A 16,778-nucleotide genomic window follows, 5' to 3' on the forward strand; every position below is an offset into this window, starting at 1 on the left:
CAAAAGAGAAGGGTGCTGGTAGGGCTTTCGCGGTGAGGGACTTGGAATTTAGGAATTCATTCCCTTGTCATATTCAGCTGGCCTTCAGGGCATTTTTAGAAGGGCTAACATTTATGCAGCAGGGACTGGAACCTGTGGCTGCAGGGATTTGATTCTCTTTCTGGTTTTGGAGACTGCTTTCGTTATACAGAGTTGCAGTTGAATATGTATAGGGGGCTGAGTGCCTTGGATAGGTGCTATTAAATATTGTATATAAATCTGAATAAATAAGTAAAGCAATTGAAGACTTAATCTAGCATAATTAACTGAAGCTAATTGTAAAATATTCTCTTTTAAAGCAAACCGAATTTACAACAAAAGTTTTCATTCAAGTTGGGATTTCGTGTGTGTTCTCTTTCCTGCTAATGGCAAGAGAAATGTTCACTGCCAAATTTACACATTGGAAGTGCTTGTAACTATGTGCTGTAATCCAGCCCAGGTGGAATGATGAGGGCGCTGCAACTTCATCTCCCTTCCACTGTTGTTGATGCACCAACTGCAATAATATTTCAAGTCACTCCCTGTCTCTCTCTGGATAGTTAGGGGAAGGTCAGCTATTTTTGACTGGCCACGCCTTGGTAGAGAAACAGAGTAAAGCTCTTCTATCAATGTCCTAAAATAGAAGGGCCTTTCCATCTGTCAGGCTGAAGTCAGCCTTGTGGAACACAAGTCTGGGAACACAAAATCAACCCACCAGGCACAGGGAAAAACAGAAAGGCAAGGAAAGAGAAATTTCTTCAAACACTGGCTGCATTCTCCTACCAGCACCTATTGTCCACTTGTCTAATTTTTTACTTTGAGAGGGTTGATTTTTAAAATAATAAAAAAAAATATTCAGATTCATTTGGAAGCAAATCAACGATGAAACTGAGTGTGGGGATATTTTTTGGAGGCTTCTTCGGGGCGCTGGGAGTTTTGCTCTTTTTGGTGGCCTTTGGGACAGATTACTGGCTTCTTGCTACAGAAGTTGGAAGATGTTCAGAAGGTCCAAACAATACCACGGTTAGTATGTATATTTTTTCTTCAGAATAATAGCTGGCATTAGTTTCACAGATGTGAAAATTTCTTCTTCACGTAGAAAGAACATACTGTATGGACACTAAGTTTGACTCTGGTGTTTATGGGCCTGATCCAAAGCCTACTGCAGTTAGTGGATTTTTATTGATTTAATTTGGCTTTGATCAGGCCCATTGTGCTCAGAACCACGAGAAGCAATCTGAGCTTTTGACAAAAGAGCTATAATTGTACAGGTTTTCTTTAAATAATCTGCATTCAGGTAAAATGCGTTTTCTTATTATTTTCAACTAAAAACCTATATTTGATGGGATTTGATTCTGTTAGCCACCTGAAAAATGCCTGGACTGTGCTCATGCATTCAGGCTACAAAGATTGTGTTTGTTTTGCGCAGGAGGAGAAGGTCACTTTCCACCATGAAGGTTTCTTCTGGAGGTGCTGGTTTGCTGGAGATGTAGAAGAGGACACTAACAATATTTGGAAATTCTGGTACAGTAAGTGTAGTTTATATTTTTACATTACCTTTACCATATTGATGCAAAGGCTGAAATTCTTTTTGTTGGTCATCTGGTGCAATATCTATCTATCTTTCTATCTATCTGCTATTATCTCATAAATAAGGACTCTCTCTCTCTCTCTCTCTCTCTCTCTCTCTCTCTCTCTCTCACACACACACACACACACACACACACACACACACACACACACACACACACACACACACACACACACGATTCTGGCCCCCAAAATGATTGCAAATCACTCTTACAGCTGCCCTAATTGGGCATTCTCCCTAGGTCGAGGAATTCCCAGATGGCATGGAGCTGACAGTGCTGGTAACCCTTACGCGGGCAAAACCCTCACTGAAGTTAATGGGGCTTTTGCCTGCATAAGAACTTGGAGGCTGTACCCATAGAATTCAGTCTGCCACTTTAGAGAATGTGTTTAAAAGTGTTCTACTCAGCACAAATACAACTCATGATCATATAAATACTAGACATTAATGTTTAGGCTTTTTTTCCCCCAGCCAACCAATCGCCGTCTAAGAATTGCACACATGCCTACCTTTCTCCATTTCCTTTTATCCGAGATGAACACAACTCAACCTCGTATGACTCTGCAATCAGTAAGTATTTTCTTGGCTTCAAATATATATAGTGCCTATAGTTTCAGAAAAACAATTTGGATATTTCAGTATGAAGTAGCTTTATCATTTCACGCAGTTTAATTAATGGAGCTTTGGAATGTCATAGTCCATATGATTTTAAACTGTGTTTGGAAGTAAAAATGTAAGTAAAAATCCTATCATTTCATTTCACCAGGACTGGACTGCTCATTTCTGGAAGCCGTAATATTTAGGATACTATTCAGCAAAGACTTAAGCACATGCTTAGCATTAACCATGTGACTAGTCCCTGTAAGTCAATGGGACTACTCACAACCTTAAAGCTAAGCATGGGCTTAAGGCCTTTGCTGGATAGGGGGCATAGTTTGCAAATGTAAAATTTCCTTTTTAAGTGTGTGTTTTTCTGTTTTCCCAATAAACAAAATATCTTCCCCCAAAATTCTTAACATTGAATATAAAAGAACCATTTAGTGTCTTCAAAGAGCAAATTTATCTTAAACTTCACTAAACTTAGAGTCAGTCTCATAGAATTAGGTTGTCCATGTGATGAATTATCTTACTGCATTTATTTGTGCTTTTCTCTGATTGGTTGAGTTAGTGGTTCCCTCAAGAATGATGTTTTTTGTTCCTGTGTCTTTGTGTTGGGGTTTATAATGGGGTTCGATCACTGCTGGGATGCCTCCTTGTAGCTGGGTCTAGAGATTAGCTCTTGCTTGGTCTGGCACTCCCTTCCATTGGTTCCCTGCACCGTGTCCCCAACCCCCCATGGGATTTGGGGCGCTCCCTCTCCGTGACTCGACCTTCCAGCCAGATCACTATTTAGTCCTCCACTTCCAGGGTGTCATCGTCCCACTGGACAAGCTGTCCATATGCCAAGTCCAGGTCCACTGGCTGGTAGGGGAACCCCGGCTCACCACCATCTCCAGGTTCCATTTCAGGGACCCGATGCGTAGCAACCACCATCTGCTCAATTTGAGACCCTGTTGCTATTTCCCTGGGCACCTTCCTACCTCACTTCTTTGTCTTCTGCCCCACCTCGGGATTTACCAATGTGAGCTTCTTCTATTTGCAGTGGCTACCCCACCCCTCTCGGCTTCTTGTCACTCTATAGTCCAGGGTTTACTCTCCCCATAGATCTCCTTCTCTCTCGCCAATTCCCTTTCTCTCTCTGGAGTGAGTGTAGAGCTCCTCCCTATAGCTCCGTCCTGCTCTCAACTTCCTGGCATTATATAAGCCACAGCCTGTTTCTGTCCAGCTGGGCTTCATCTTCAATTAAACTTTGTCCCTGGTTCTCCTCCGGGTACAGCCTATAAGGTCAATTGGCCTTATTTAACCAGCTCATGCCTTGTGTGGGATGGTGGACATATACCAGCTTGTGGGAGAGAATATGGGTACCTTCTATCCTGGAGTTGCTGAATTTGGGCCTGCAAGTCATCTTGCTCCATCTCTGGGTCACCCACCATGAGAAGCAGTTTACTCTTTTCTTCCATGGTGTTCTGGTACTTCTACTAACACTCTAAGGCTTGTGAAACCACTTGCATGGCTTGCTCTACAGCTACCAACTTCTCTTGTAACTCCTGCCCTTGGTCTGCTCTCCCTCAGCACTCTTTCCCTCAGAGTCTGAGTTCCCCACTGTATTGGTTAGTCTCTGTATTTATCCCAGTATCATTCAGTTTTATCTTCATGGGACCATTTCTTCCTTCCAGTTCCTTCCCACTTTTCGTCATTACAGACCTATTGGCCTTCTCTACTACTACTACTGCTACTACTACGCCCCTATTGAGGGCAACTGGCTCTTCCTTTCTTGAAACCTTGCCCTTTTCCTAGCTACGTTTTACCTTCTCGTGAGGATTATGCCTCCTCACATGTCCCAATTCCCCACAGGAAAAAACAGGCACCTCCCCTTCCTGCTCTCGCAACAGGTGGGACTCGTAGTCTGTCCTGCGTTCCTCCCTTCAGGACAAACCCTCTTGTCATGAACTAGGTAGGGGGATTCCCTTTTTTAAGTGTCCCCCCTGCCCACAGACATAACACTCTCTTGCCAGGCCTCCAGCCTCCTGGCCCTGAGATCTCTTTTCTGTTCCCTTCTGCAGCCTCTGAAAATTTCTTCTTGCAGGATCTTAAATAAATATTGCTGCTGTTCTGCCAGCTTTGCCAAATAGCTCTGCAGGTATAACAGTGCTTCCCACTGACTCTGTTGGTTCTCCAGGACCTGCGTAAGTAGTACCTGGATCCCCTTTCATTGTTTTTTTTTGTTTTTTTTGTCTCCCTTAACCAGAAGCAGAAACTCAAGGGTCCCACTTGGGAGGGTGTATCTGCCTTCTCCTTCTGCAAAAAAGGCTTCTGCACACTGCAGCTACAGTGTCTCTTTCTAATATGGTGTCTCACCCTCTCCTTGTATTGGGGGTGACTGCCATGCCCATATGCTTCACCAGATTTGTAATGGGGTACAACTCACCACTGGGGGCACCTCCTCATGGCTGGATCTGGGGACTGGCTCTTGCCTGGTCTGGCAACCCCTTCCATTGGTTCCTCACACCGTGGCCCCTCTCTCTCTCTCTGGGACTTCAGGTGTTCCTCTTTGTGCCTCCACTCTCTGGCCAGTCACTATTTAGTCCTCCCCTTCTGGAGTGTCAAAGTCCTAATGGATAAGCTGTCGGTATGCCACGTAAGACAGTCTTCCGGTTCAAGTCCAGGTCCAGTGCCATTTTCCCAGTGACTGCTAGGGGAATCTGGGTCCGCTCTCCGTCTTCAGGTTCCAGCCCAGGGACACTATGCCTAGCAACCATGGTCTGCTCAATCTCAGACCCTGTTGTCGTTTCCCTATGTGCCTTCCCACCTCACTTCTCTATCTCCTGGTCCCCTCAGGATTTGCCAGCCTGAGCTTTCTCTGATCACAGTAGCCACTCCTCTCTGCTTCTTGCCAGACTCTAGTTCAGTGCAGGATCCCAGCGCTTACTCTCCTCCTAGAACTCCTCCCTAGCCAACTTCCTTTCTGTCTAGGGAGTGACTGCAGAGCCCCTCCCTGCAGCTTCCTCCTGCTCACCACTTCCTAGCTTTATACTACTCCCAGCCTGCTCCTGCCCAGATGGACTTCATCTTCAGTTAGACTTTATCAGTCCTTGGCTCTCCTCCAGATGCAGCCTACCAGGTTAATTGGCCCTTTTGAACCTGCTCATGCCTTTTGTGCGGTGGACACCCCATCAGAGTCTTACTGATATGTTTGTCATGTATACAGTGTAAGATTTCAAAACATATACTCTCCTAAAGTGAGATATATGAAATAATAACATTGGGATATTGTACTAGATTAACTCTAACATACTTTAGTAAGGACATTATTTTCTGCACCATGATTGGAAAACTGAGTTTGTACAAGTGCCATTTAAAACAAATTGGGCCAATTGGTGTGACGTTGATGTCAAAGGTCAAATCAAGGATTTTATGGAATCTAGGGGGAATTATTTTTCAAATGATCTATGGCTGGACGTCTTTCAGTCTCATAATGTATAGATACATGACTGCTGTATATCCTTGAACTTGCTCTATCCCTATTAGTAAGTGTTTTCAGGATTTGATTCTTGTTGCATATACTGCTTACCTAGGAAAATAACTTGTACTGTCAACAGTTCTGTTGATCTTTTAAAAATATTAACTAATAGTCCAGAAGGAGGTCAAATGTGGCCAATCAAGGTCATAGGTCAAACCCATGACTTTGCAGCACACCAGAGAAATTTGTCTTTCCAATGTTGTGGAACCTTCCTCTCCTAATAATCTAGGAGGAGTTTGCATCCAACCAGTCATTCATAAATTCATAAGGAATCCCCAAATTACATTATATGATTACACAGAAGTGGACAAACAAAGAATAAGAATGGGAGAAAGGAACATCATCAACATTTCTTATTAATTTTAGTTAATATTTGCCAATAGATCCATTGCTCAAATATAATTTACCTAGCAATATTTCATATTAGGAGATTAAAAACAGGGAAAATTGTACTATAGGTGATGTCCCAGGAACTCTATATTCAGAGCCATCCCTACTATACAAATAGAAACAGTTGGATTGCTTTGGAGCTCATTAAAATTCTGGTAAGAAAGAGATTGTTTCGGCATCCAGTTCATGCCACACAAGTTCATTTTCAGCATCTGAGTCTAATTTTTTATTAGAGCAGATATTTATATTCAAGAATACTTTATCATGATCATAATAACTCCCTTTGCTATTTAATGCCTTTTTACATTATCATCATTTTTGCTAGTACAGAAATTTACTCCTCTTTAGTCTAGCACTCTCCTATCTACAGTATTTTAGTAGAACAAGCTTTTGACAACGTGCAGGATCAGCATTTGTTAGATTAAGAAATACTAGAAGTGTATCCTTTTATTCTTAACATACCCTGGGTGAAATCTTAGCTCTGATGAAGTGAATAGCAAAACTCCTGTTGATTTCAATAGAGCCAGGATTTCACCTACACCTCTACCCTGATATAACGTGACCCGATATAACACGAATTTGGATATAACGCGGTAAAGCAGCGCTCCGGGGGGGGGGGGGGGGGGGCTTTGCATCATATCGGAACAATTTGGCGCTAGCTGCGGGCTGTAGTGGAAACCCTAATCGTCGTGCTTTTCCGGTCCCACACCGAGATCAGTTATTTGTGAAAATCATTTCCAGTTAAAGCTGCTCAGGCAGAGGAAAGAAAACAGTCTACCAAGGCCAAGGAGTTTCTAACCTTGGAAGATTTCAATAGCACACAAGGCCAAATTCCCTGCTGGGGTAACTCTGTTAACTTCAGTGAAAATTTGGCCCAAAGCATTTAGGGGCAACAGTTCAAAGGAGCCTCAATCCACCCTCCATTTCTTTGCTTATTCCTTTGCACACTCAGTTTTTAAGCTGCAATGCTTGTATGCTCAGGTGACAGTGATCAAAATTGCACATGCAGATGGAGGCCTTAGAGCAGGGGTCAGCAACCTCTGGCACACGGCTCGCCAGGGTAAGCACCCTGGCGGGCCAGGCCAGTTTGTTTACCTGCTGCGTCGGCAGGTTCAGCCGATTGCAGCTCCCACTGGCCACTGTTCGCTGCTCCAGGCCAATGGGGGCTGTGGGAAGCGGCGCGGGCCGAGGGATGTGGGCCAGTGGGAGCCACGATCGGCCGAACCTGCCGACGCAGCAGGTAAACAAACTGGCCCGGCCCACCAGGGTGCTTACCCTGGCAAGCTGCATGCCAGAGGTTGCCAACCCCTGCCTTAGAGTTTATGGCTGTCTTTAAACACTGCTAGATACATTTCAAATACAAGTTTACAAAACATCAGGCACAGAGCCCAATTCATTCTGCTGCTGAAACTCAGGCTGAAATGCCCTCACTCAGTGGACAACTCCGGTAGAGATGTGGTAACTCAAGCCACGAATCTTGGCTTTTTCGGAGATTTAAATGTACATTGTGGTGTTCCTGGTTTTCTTGCATTGTTGCCCACACATACATGATCAGCTTTTAACAGTTAGAGTCACAGCTTCAAAACTGTAACTTGTTACACTTTATACAGTCACCACTATTTTGTGCTACTTTACACGTTCACTTTTGTAAACACCATATGTCTTTCGGAGGTAGAATGACAGTTTACAAAGACAGTGTGCAGATAATAGGCAAACACCTACAGACTCTTGCTGTGCTGCCATTGGATCCACTTGCACTGAATTTCATAAAATAGTAAAAGTTACAAACGAACAATGAAAGAAAACCAAAATTATTCTGTGAATAAATAAATGAATAAATCATCAAAATACATTAATCAGAAACACGCATACTCATTTGTAGCCACATAATTCTCATGATATTAGTGGGAACTGCACAGATAACACTGCACACTACTTTGAAAAAGTAAGGATGTGGTATTAAAATAATAATGTATTGATATCATTATTAATGTATTGTATCTCATTACTTATACCAGATCACTTAACACCAACGTTCAAGTAGTATCTACTATGTTGTCGAATAACTTTTGCTACAATGTGTTTTTTGAAGTAAAGAAATATTATTATTATTTTTTCAAATCTGGAACTGATTGTGCAGGTCTTCCAATGCAAATAGTCCTGATTTGCATATGTAATCCCATTGGCCTCTTTGGGACTATTCCCAAGAATGAGGGTTGCAAGACTTGGTCCCTAGTCAAGACATTAATTTGATTTTAAAATTGATGTTTTCCAATTGATTTGCAAATAAAGAGCCATTCCTCAGCTGTTGTAAATTGGCATAGCTCTTTTGAAGCCAACTCAGAAAGCCACTGAATTTCATGAATTTACACTGATTTATACCAGCTGAATAATCTGACCTGTAGCCCTTAGTAGTTTTTTTCCTGATCCCATCTGACCATTTATATTTTGTGTTTTGTACAGTACTGAGCACACACGGTCAACACTTAACATATAATACATAATTATATGGATGCAGATGTCCGTAGAGATGAGGAGAATTTCAGTTTTTTCAACTATTATGTTTTAATGACTGAATCAAATTTTTGGCAGGTGTGTTGCTGTTTTGAGACTAACCTAATAGAACTAGCATACATTTCTAGTCGGTTAGTCTGTGAAATATTAGCCATGGCATTTGAAAATAATAATTTCTTATGTTACCTCTAGGGTTTCTATCTCCAGAGCAAGAATTGATAATACAGGCACATATTTGAGCCCAACAGCTTGCAGTGTAGTACGTTAATAAAGGAAACCTTCCAGCTATACATTTCCAGGGAAAAATATTTAACAGAGAAATGTATCAGCAGCATGAAAATTGTGTTTGTTTTACTGTTAAGATTCAGTGTTTTTTTGTTTTGTTTTTTTAAAGAAGTAATTATTACTCAGGGGTAATTGCTAGTAATGGAAATCTTATGAGAAAAAACTGTCTGGCAAGATTTATGGTGTTTCCAGCTGGGTTTCAGATAGGATGGGCCCAATACTCATAGGATGGGCCCAACTGATCTCCCTTACATTGTTTTGACTTCAGAGAAGCCACTCCTGATTTACACTGCTGTATCAGGCCCTCTACTTCTAGCTTTTATTTTATTTTATATTTTTTTGGGGGGGACATCTTGATACTTCTGTCCCTGGCAGAAGACAAGAAGGTAAAGAAAAAAACGGTTTAGTTCAGGGTTGGAGTTTGTGGGTTAATGTTCAGGTCAATTCTTATCCAAATCACTTAGCACTCTTTTATCATGGTTACATACACCTGTACCCACACACATGTCAAAAAGGCTTTTGGCTTTACATTATTTTAATAAATGTATCTTTTGCTTTAAATTGTTGCTTTCTATAGACTATCAGAAATGTATTTGGTATGTTCTCTGAATGGACCAAATTTTAAGGCATTTGCAGCTAGAGTTGTAGGTGTTGCAGAAAGATAAATACAATAATTGGTATGGTTTCATGAATTTGGTATTAACATCTCTAGCTAGAGTTCTGTTCACACCCTTGTTACAGTTGTGTCCTCAGCTAGCCTATGCCTGAATATCTTATTTTATAGTTTCTGGGGTATGCATCACCCTTGCACATGATGTGTGTGCTGTGGACTATTCAAGTCCTGATTCTCAGCTGCATAACATTTCACAATATATTTGTCACCAGTGATACTTTGGATGCCCTCTTTCTTTGCAGAATCCCCTCACATCCCTTGATGTAAGCTTTAAAACACGTGAGAGTAATGCGTAATGAAGCCAGTATGATCATGTCCTATCATGTTTCTCTACATCACTGACACTGTTGTACTGCTGTAGTTATATTAGGCACCACCCTTTAAGTCTTTCTAGATCAAACATACCACTACTTTTCTTCTCTATCTATAGCACAGGTACATAATGCATTAAAATACCAGATCATGAATTCCTTTGCTAGCAGGGGCAGGGAGCTATTTCTCCCAGCTACCACGGGAACCATTTCTCAACATTCAGTTCACTGCTGAAGACCAGCCACGTCAGCTAATTAATAAATGATGTAGAGAAGCTCCGAAGGGAATCCCCTTAATCCTCAGTTGGAAAGTTGATGGTCAGGGTTTTGTAAATAAAGAGGGCTAATAAGGGAACAAGAGAATCAACCTGAGTGTTTCACTAGTGACTGAAGATGTTCTTCTTCAGGAAAAACAAATAAAAAGACAAAATTACATGCCAAGCAATTTGGAAAACTGGTAACACATGAAAATCTTAATGTTCCTGTGCTCTATTCTGAATGGAGCAGAGCAGACAGCTTGTTCTCCTGTTTTGTTCCAAGCACTATTATATTTTCAGGCTTGCCTGACACTCCCAAGGGAAGTTGTGTGTCGAGATGAAGGGAAAGTTTGCTGAACTGATTTATGGACCTGTTCAGTTTTAAATTATTGCACCATGAAGCGGTGGTATCTAAGATAAATACTGTTGATAGGGTTACCTCAGAATGTGCAGTATTCCCTTGTACTTTCGTACTTTGACTGTAGGAAATGCCTTAAATACTACAAGTACAGTACTGAAGTTAGCTAACTCAGTACATCTGGGAAATTAATTTACATAGGATCTGATTCTCTCACCCTGGCTACAGTTGAGTAGTACCTTACTCTGAGCCAGAACATAGCCTATCCTAAGCATTGTCTCAAGGGAGTAGAAGGAATGTAAGACTCCCCTTTAATATCTTGCATGGGTGTCGTCTCTTGCAAGCAGTCTCCCCAGAACTACTATGTCCCTCCTTACATAGGTGTGGAGAGGCAGGGCATGGAGAGAGCTTTGACTCTGCTCCCTTCCCTGCAACATGCCCAGCAGCACACTGGCATGTAGAGGTGTGCACGCTGCAACACTTATAGACCTGTTGCAGTTTTCTCACTCCCCAAAGCAGCAGGGAGATAGAGAGATAGTGATTTGGGGAGTTATAATCTCCCCATCCCAGGCTACTTCAGGCAGCACAACAACATACTGTCCCTTTCTATGGGCTGTATTGCAAACTTAGGAGTACAGGTCTGTCGCATCTTACGCACATTTAACATGCGCGATTTCAGCTTTACACGGTTGGCAAAAACAAAACAAAAAAGAGAAAAATAACAATTTTAATACTGTACCTGTAGGGCGGGCGTTTCTGCCCGCCATTACACTCACTGTAATTTTGACTACTCAATTTTCGCTTTACTCGCTGACTACAGAACATAACCCCAGCGTAAAATGCAACAGACCTGTAGTAGTGGTTTGACTTGTGGAGTAAGATATTATTCAGTGTGAGTAAAGACTGCATAATTTGGCCCTTAGTTTTCCCAGGCAGTTGGCAAGTTTTTACATATCACTCGTGTGCAATTTGGGAGTATTTTGTACTTTCATTTTGGACACTTGTGGTAGCCCATGTTGATGGCTAAGAATGCATTAATGCATAGTACTCACTTTATACACACTCAGTCTAAAATAAAATGGCATTGTTACATGTAAATCAAGTTTTGAAACATTTAAGTCTTGGTTCTTAGACAGGCCTCATCGCTTTGGGTTCTAAACATCTTCCAGAGTTTAAAATAATGACAAAAATGTGTGTTACATAATCAGATAAAGATACTCCCTATTCTGCCCCCAAGGGGAGTGAGTTAGGTGGGATTTGGTGTATTTATTCCTGAGTTGTCAATAGATTAAGTGTTGCTGTGTGGGAAAGCAAGGTCAAAGAAGTGGGATATGCATTTGGATCTGAAGGTAGTGAGGTTCATGGTCATCCATAGTTTTTGCCAATATGTCCTTTTCTATATGTGACTTTCAAGTCTCCTGAGCCATCAACACAAAATAGTTGGGTGGTTATAGACTAGTTTAGCAGCTTAGGTTTTAAATGGGGAAGTAATGTCCAATGGCCTGCAGATTGTGATGAAACTTCCTGAACTACCCATGTGAATATCACAATATGACACTTCTTCAAAGGCCCAAGACTGAAGGCCTTGAGAGATTTATTCCTTCAACCCCTGATTCACTGTCCATTAAGTAAGTCATGTAAGTATGTTAAATATGTGCTTAAATGCTTTACTGAACTGGGGCCCTAGTTCCCAGGAGATATCTCCATCAATGTTTATCTGTGAGGGAAGAACCCTTTGCACTGGATGTGAACCTAAAAATAGAGTTATCTGCTCTGATAGCCACTCTAGGACAGATAATGGAAGGTCAGTCCTTTCTACCCCTGAGTTGGCCCCTGGATGCTAGAGCCATATGATTCTATGATTACCTCTCTGAAGCTTTGTCTGATTAATATTTAAAGCTCGGTTAACAAGAAGGTATTAGTTAACATATTATAACTAACACATTCTAAAAGGCAGTGTATTCTTCAACACAAGCTAAGCTGGTCAAGTTAAAGCCTGTAGACTTTTAGAACATATTACTTAGATGGTGTTAACTAACATCGTACAATGTACCTTAAAATCCTAATCTAGACAAAATCTGAGTGACTGCAGACTGGCTGCTTCTGAAGAGCTGTAAATTTGAAAATTTCAGTTTACAAATCCAAATGTAAAAGCTGCTTAGTTGTGTCATGCCAACAACAGTAGTACCACTTTTTCTTAGATGCTATCTGGTTTGCATGCTTTTCCTTAGCTAGGTAGAAATATTTTTACTGACTGAATTTCCAGAACTCTGCATTTTTCAGATCCAGAGTTAGAAATTGTAACAACTTCTAATTTGGCTAATAGGTTGCATTAGTGCACCCCTTCTTAAATTTACAAGAGGAATTTATTTTGCTATATTAGCCTTTGTCAAATGATGACTTAGCTTAAGAGACGTGCAATTAACCAGTTAAAAATTATTGTTAGAAACACTTTTTTGGCCAATGTATTACAAAACTCTTAGCCCATTTATCACCAGCTTCATCCATTAATTCAGTGTGGCTTTTCCTTGACTAACAGGGTTCTGTGAAACTTTACATTTTGAATTTAATAAAGTACAAAGAGCTTTACTGACAGAATGGGTCTGATTAAAAGCACTTAGTTGTTCTTCAGAAACATCATTTACATTTTTCTTTCCATTTTTGCTGCATTAGGTTTTCTTAAAAACTATTCAGGACAGAATCTTAGATTGTTAGTGGTGATATTGGGCCAGCACTAAGAATATCAATATGTTACTACTTTTCATCCCCCTTCAACTTTGGTAGAACAATTGTATCCAGTCAAGTTGAGCAGTGATCCAAATGTTTCCTGGCTACCGTTTTGGTGCCCCATTTTTTAAACTACTTAAATTTGGTCAAGTAAACGAACCTATTAAGCATACATACACTGTGTAAATACAGAGCTCCAGGGTTTCATATCCCTCTATTATATGTTTCATGATCACCAAATAAAATCTAGGGTTCAAAACTAATTCATTCCATATGGTAAAATATATACTCAATGGAAGCAGTCCTGGAATGACTGTTTGGTTTGATAATAAGAAAAACGAAAAGAGACAAAAAAAATCTTTACTACAAAACTGTATTTGAGTTCTAAGGATTTTGTGTTCTTTCCCTCTTTCTGGTTTCCAGTTTATCGTGGTATCTGGACTGTGCTCATGCTCCTGGGGGTGATCACTGTTCTGGTGGCCAGCTTCTTCATCATCTGTGCAGCTCCCTTTGCCAGCCATATTCTATACAAAGCAGGAGGAGGCATTTTCATCGCTGCAGGTGGGTATCATGTACACTCAGTCAGTGGTAGCTGTCAACACAGTGGGGCTGTTTTTCCCACTTTTAAATATTTACCTGATTAGCCCCCATAGTAAAAAAAATCCTATACTTCAGTGCTCTGGGTATGTCAAGGGCCTCAGTTGGAGATACTATTTCCAATGTTTCTTAGGCATAAATCTGTATAAAAGTTACATTTGGGTTAAGATAAGATTTAAGTTAAATCACACAATTACATTTCAGTTTTAGACTAATATTCACAAACAAAATGAAATCATATTTACTAGCGCTGCCCATGGTAACATGATTTCCGAGTGCTTGATTTAAGGTGATATTTTTGCAAGAAAAACCATCATAATGGACTTTATTGAAGTTGCAAGCCACAGTACATTCATATGAGCATTATATCAGAAAGATTTTGAATGAGATTGGAGTGCATGGGATTCTTAGTATTGTCTGTAAAGTGAAACTTGAATAAATAGTAGCCCTAAAAAAATTATCAACGAAGGATGGCTTATAGCTGAGTTCTCATCTTTTTGTGAAATTGTAACCTTAAAGACTCTTCTGACTCTCTGGTGTCCCTAAATATGTCCTCTAGTTAAAGTTCATGTGTTGGTTTAGATTTCATTTGTTACACACTTAGCATATTGTCCTTTTTTTACATTTTCTTTATTGAAAATGTCAATTGCTATCCAGGAAATATGATGAAGAGCAAAATATGACTTGTATAGGAATAGTAACAGCCCAGTTAAATTGAGCGGCACAATACAAAACTGGGGAAGTTTTTGTGTGTTTCCATTGGTTCTTGCACATCAGAGTACAGAAAGAAAATTTTCTAAAGCGATGGTGTCCAGATGTATAATATACATTAAAATAAACACTAACAACATATATTCAAACATGCTGAGGCAAAGGCCATTTAGGCCTATTAAACTGGGGATGGATGTGTGTTGAGAAAATTTCAAACCCATTGGCCAAATTGCAGGGTGAAAGTGTACACTGCAATGTAAGTCCAGGGTTAGCTGGGACTTGAATCAGCTGACCTGTGTTAGAGAATCTGGGGCTTGAGTGTCTACACTCATTCTTAAGCCTACGTTAAGACTTTTCTAACTGGGGCTCTGGCATCCACACTACTATGCAGACCCAAGTCACACCAGCCATATCCCAGACTTCCTAGTGCCCTTCTGAAATGTGGCTGCTGGTGTCCTTTGAACATGGTTCACTGTGGGAAATCTTTACTGCCCACCCTGCATGTTACAGGAAGTTTGAACAGCCTGCCAATGCAGCTTGTCGAGCAATATAAAGACCTCTCTTCAAGAAGTTCTCTTGCTTGCGCTTTCACTCCTGTGTCAGAAAACAGGGAGAGGTGGTGGACATTTTGGCAGCCTTTTCTGACCTACCAAAGGTACCTGATAGAACTTAGGATGGAGGAGGAAGTGGAGAAGGCAGAGGAGAAAGAGTATGGCATGGCAGACTAGCACTGGCTGATGCTGCTCAGTACCCTCGGTAGCCACTGATGCTTGCTGCTTAGACCAGCGCTTCTGGCACAGGGTCACAAGCACAGACTGGTGGGATCACATTGTCATGCAGACCTGGGATGACCAGCAGTGGGTCCAGAACTTTTGCATGAAGAAAGCTACATTTCTGGAGCTTTGTGAGCAGCTTGCCCTAAGCCTTCAGTGTAAAGATACAGGCATGAGGCCTCCCTTCCCGGTCCAGAAGCGGGTTGCTACAGCCATCTGGAAGCTGGCCGGCTGAGAGTGCTATAGGTTCATTGCCAACCAATTTGGTGTTGGGAAGTCAATTGTGGGTAAAGTGGGGGCAGAGGTTTCTGAGGCAATCAGGCATGTGGTTTACCCCAGATAGTGGGCCTAAAAGAATGTTAATGTGAGGTGGCCATGGAAAATATACCCTTGTCCACAGTGTGACTAGCTATCTGGAGTTCCTGCTTCAGGAAAAGTTTGCAGCTATCAGCCCCCAGGATTGGGTCAGAATTCATGAAGGAATCAACAGGATGCTGCATTGGCTACCACCTGGCTTACCCTGTTATGGCTGCATGCAAACACGCAGAACTCCGCATCCTTCCTCCACCCCGCAGCCAGCACATTTCTGGTTAAAATTCAAACCACAGTCATATTTGGGACACAGGATTTTGTCACCTGTGGTTGGCATGGACTATGGGTCTAATTGAAATGGACTAGTTCTGGAAATGGAAAACATTTCCCCAAACACATGCACACAGTTTACTGTTTCCAGGCAGCTCCATAGACCGTTGAGGATTAGAGCAGCAAGCTTAAATGCATGGCAATGTGATGTTATTACTTTTAAGAAACAGGAATGGCCCTTGCAAAAATCTGTGTCTTTCCAGTAAAAAATACTCTTTAAAGGTGTACTTTACTGTTTGCGCTTCCCAGGCACCCTTTTGAAGTCCATGTGGTGGGGGCGGGGGGAAAAGGAGGACAACAAGGCACTAGCCATTAGCAGATGCCCGGGCTAGCAGCATGTTTCTCATAACTTTTGCATTGGTTCTTAGAGTAGAAATATCTCCCATTAGTGTAGCAATTAACATTAAATTGGAGCCAGGATCTTACTGGGATCAGGGATGGCTTCTGTCCCTTCCGTGTCTGCTGCAGACTCATCAGTGGGAGGTTCCCTGTGGGAATATCAAACAGCTCCTCCGAGTCTGGACCCAGAATTTGCTGCTGATCCTGTTCCAAAGCCTGCTCTGGGATCAGTTTCAGCAACAGAATGACTTCCTGGTCCTCAGTTGGTGCCTGCTGCTGACTCCCGTTAGTCCCCAGGCTGGATTCTGGGGCCAGCAGGGCACCATCCTGGCTGACCAGGTCATCATGCACCATAATTGGCTCTGTGGTGGGTGCAGTGCCCAGCACCCGGTCAAACTTCTCATAAAATGAGCAGGTTTTTGGTGAGTTGCCTGAGGTGTGGTTCTGATCCCTGGTCTTCCAGTACTCGCTC

The 16,778-nt window shown here is 41.7% G+C and overlaps 1 protein-coding gene across 1 annotated transcript in view; it reads left to right on the forward strand.

Moving 5' to 3' along the window:
• The first annotated feature begins 466 nt into the window (after positions 1–466).
• TMEM182 (transmembrane protein 182) overlaps positions 467–16,778 on the forward strand; it is a 30,418-nt gene continuing 14,106 nt past the window's right edge. The window contains exons 1-4 of the mRNA XM_005309663.5: positions 467–1,041; positions 1,448–1,547; positions 2,081–2,179; positions 13,668–13,805. Of these exons, the coding sequence (XP_005309720.1) occupies positions 901–1,041; positions 1,448–1,547; positions 2,081–2,179; positions 13,668–13,805 (478 nt within the window). The 5' untranslated portion in view covers positions 467–900. The remainder of the gene's footprint in view (positions 1,042–1,447; positions 1,548–2,080; positions 2,180–13,667; positions 13,806–16,778) is intronic.

This window comes from Chrysemys picta, chromosome 1 (genome assembly GCF_011386835.1).
Source record: "Chrysemys picta bellii isolate R12L10 chromosome 1, ASM1138683v2, whole genome shotgun sequence".
Taxonomy (NCBI): domain Eukaryota; kingdom Metazoa; phylum Chordata; order Testudines; family Emydidae; genus Chrysemys; species Chrysemys picta.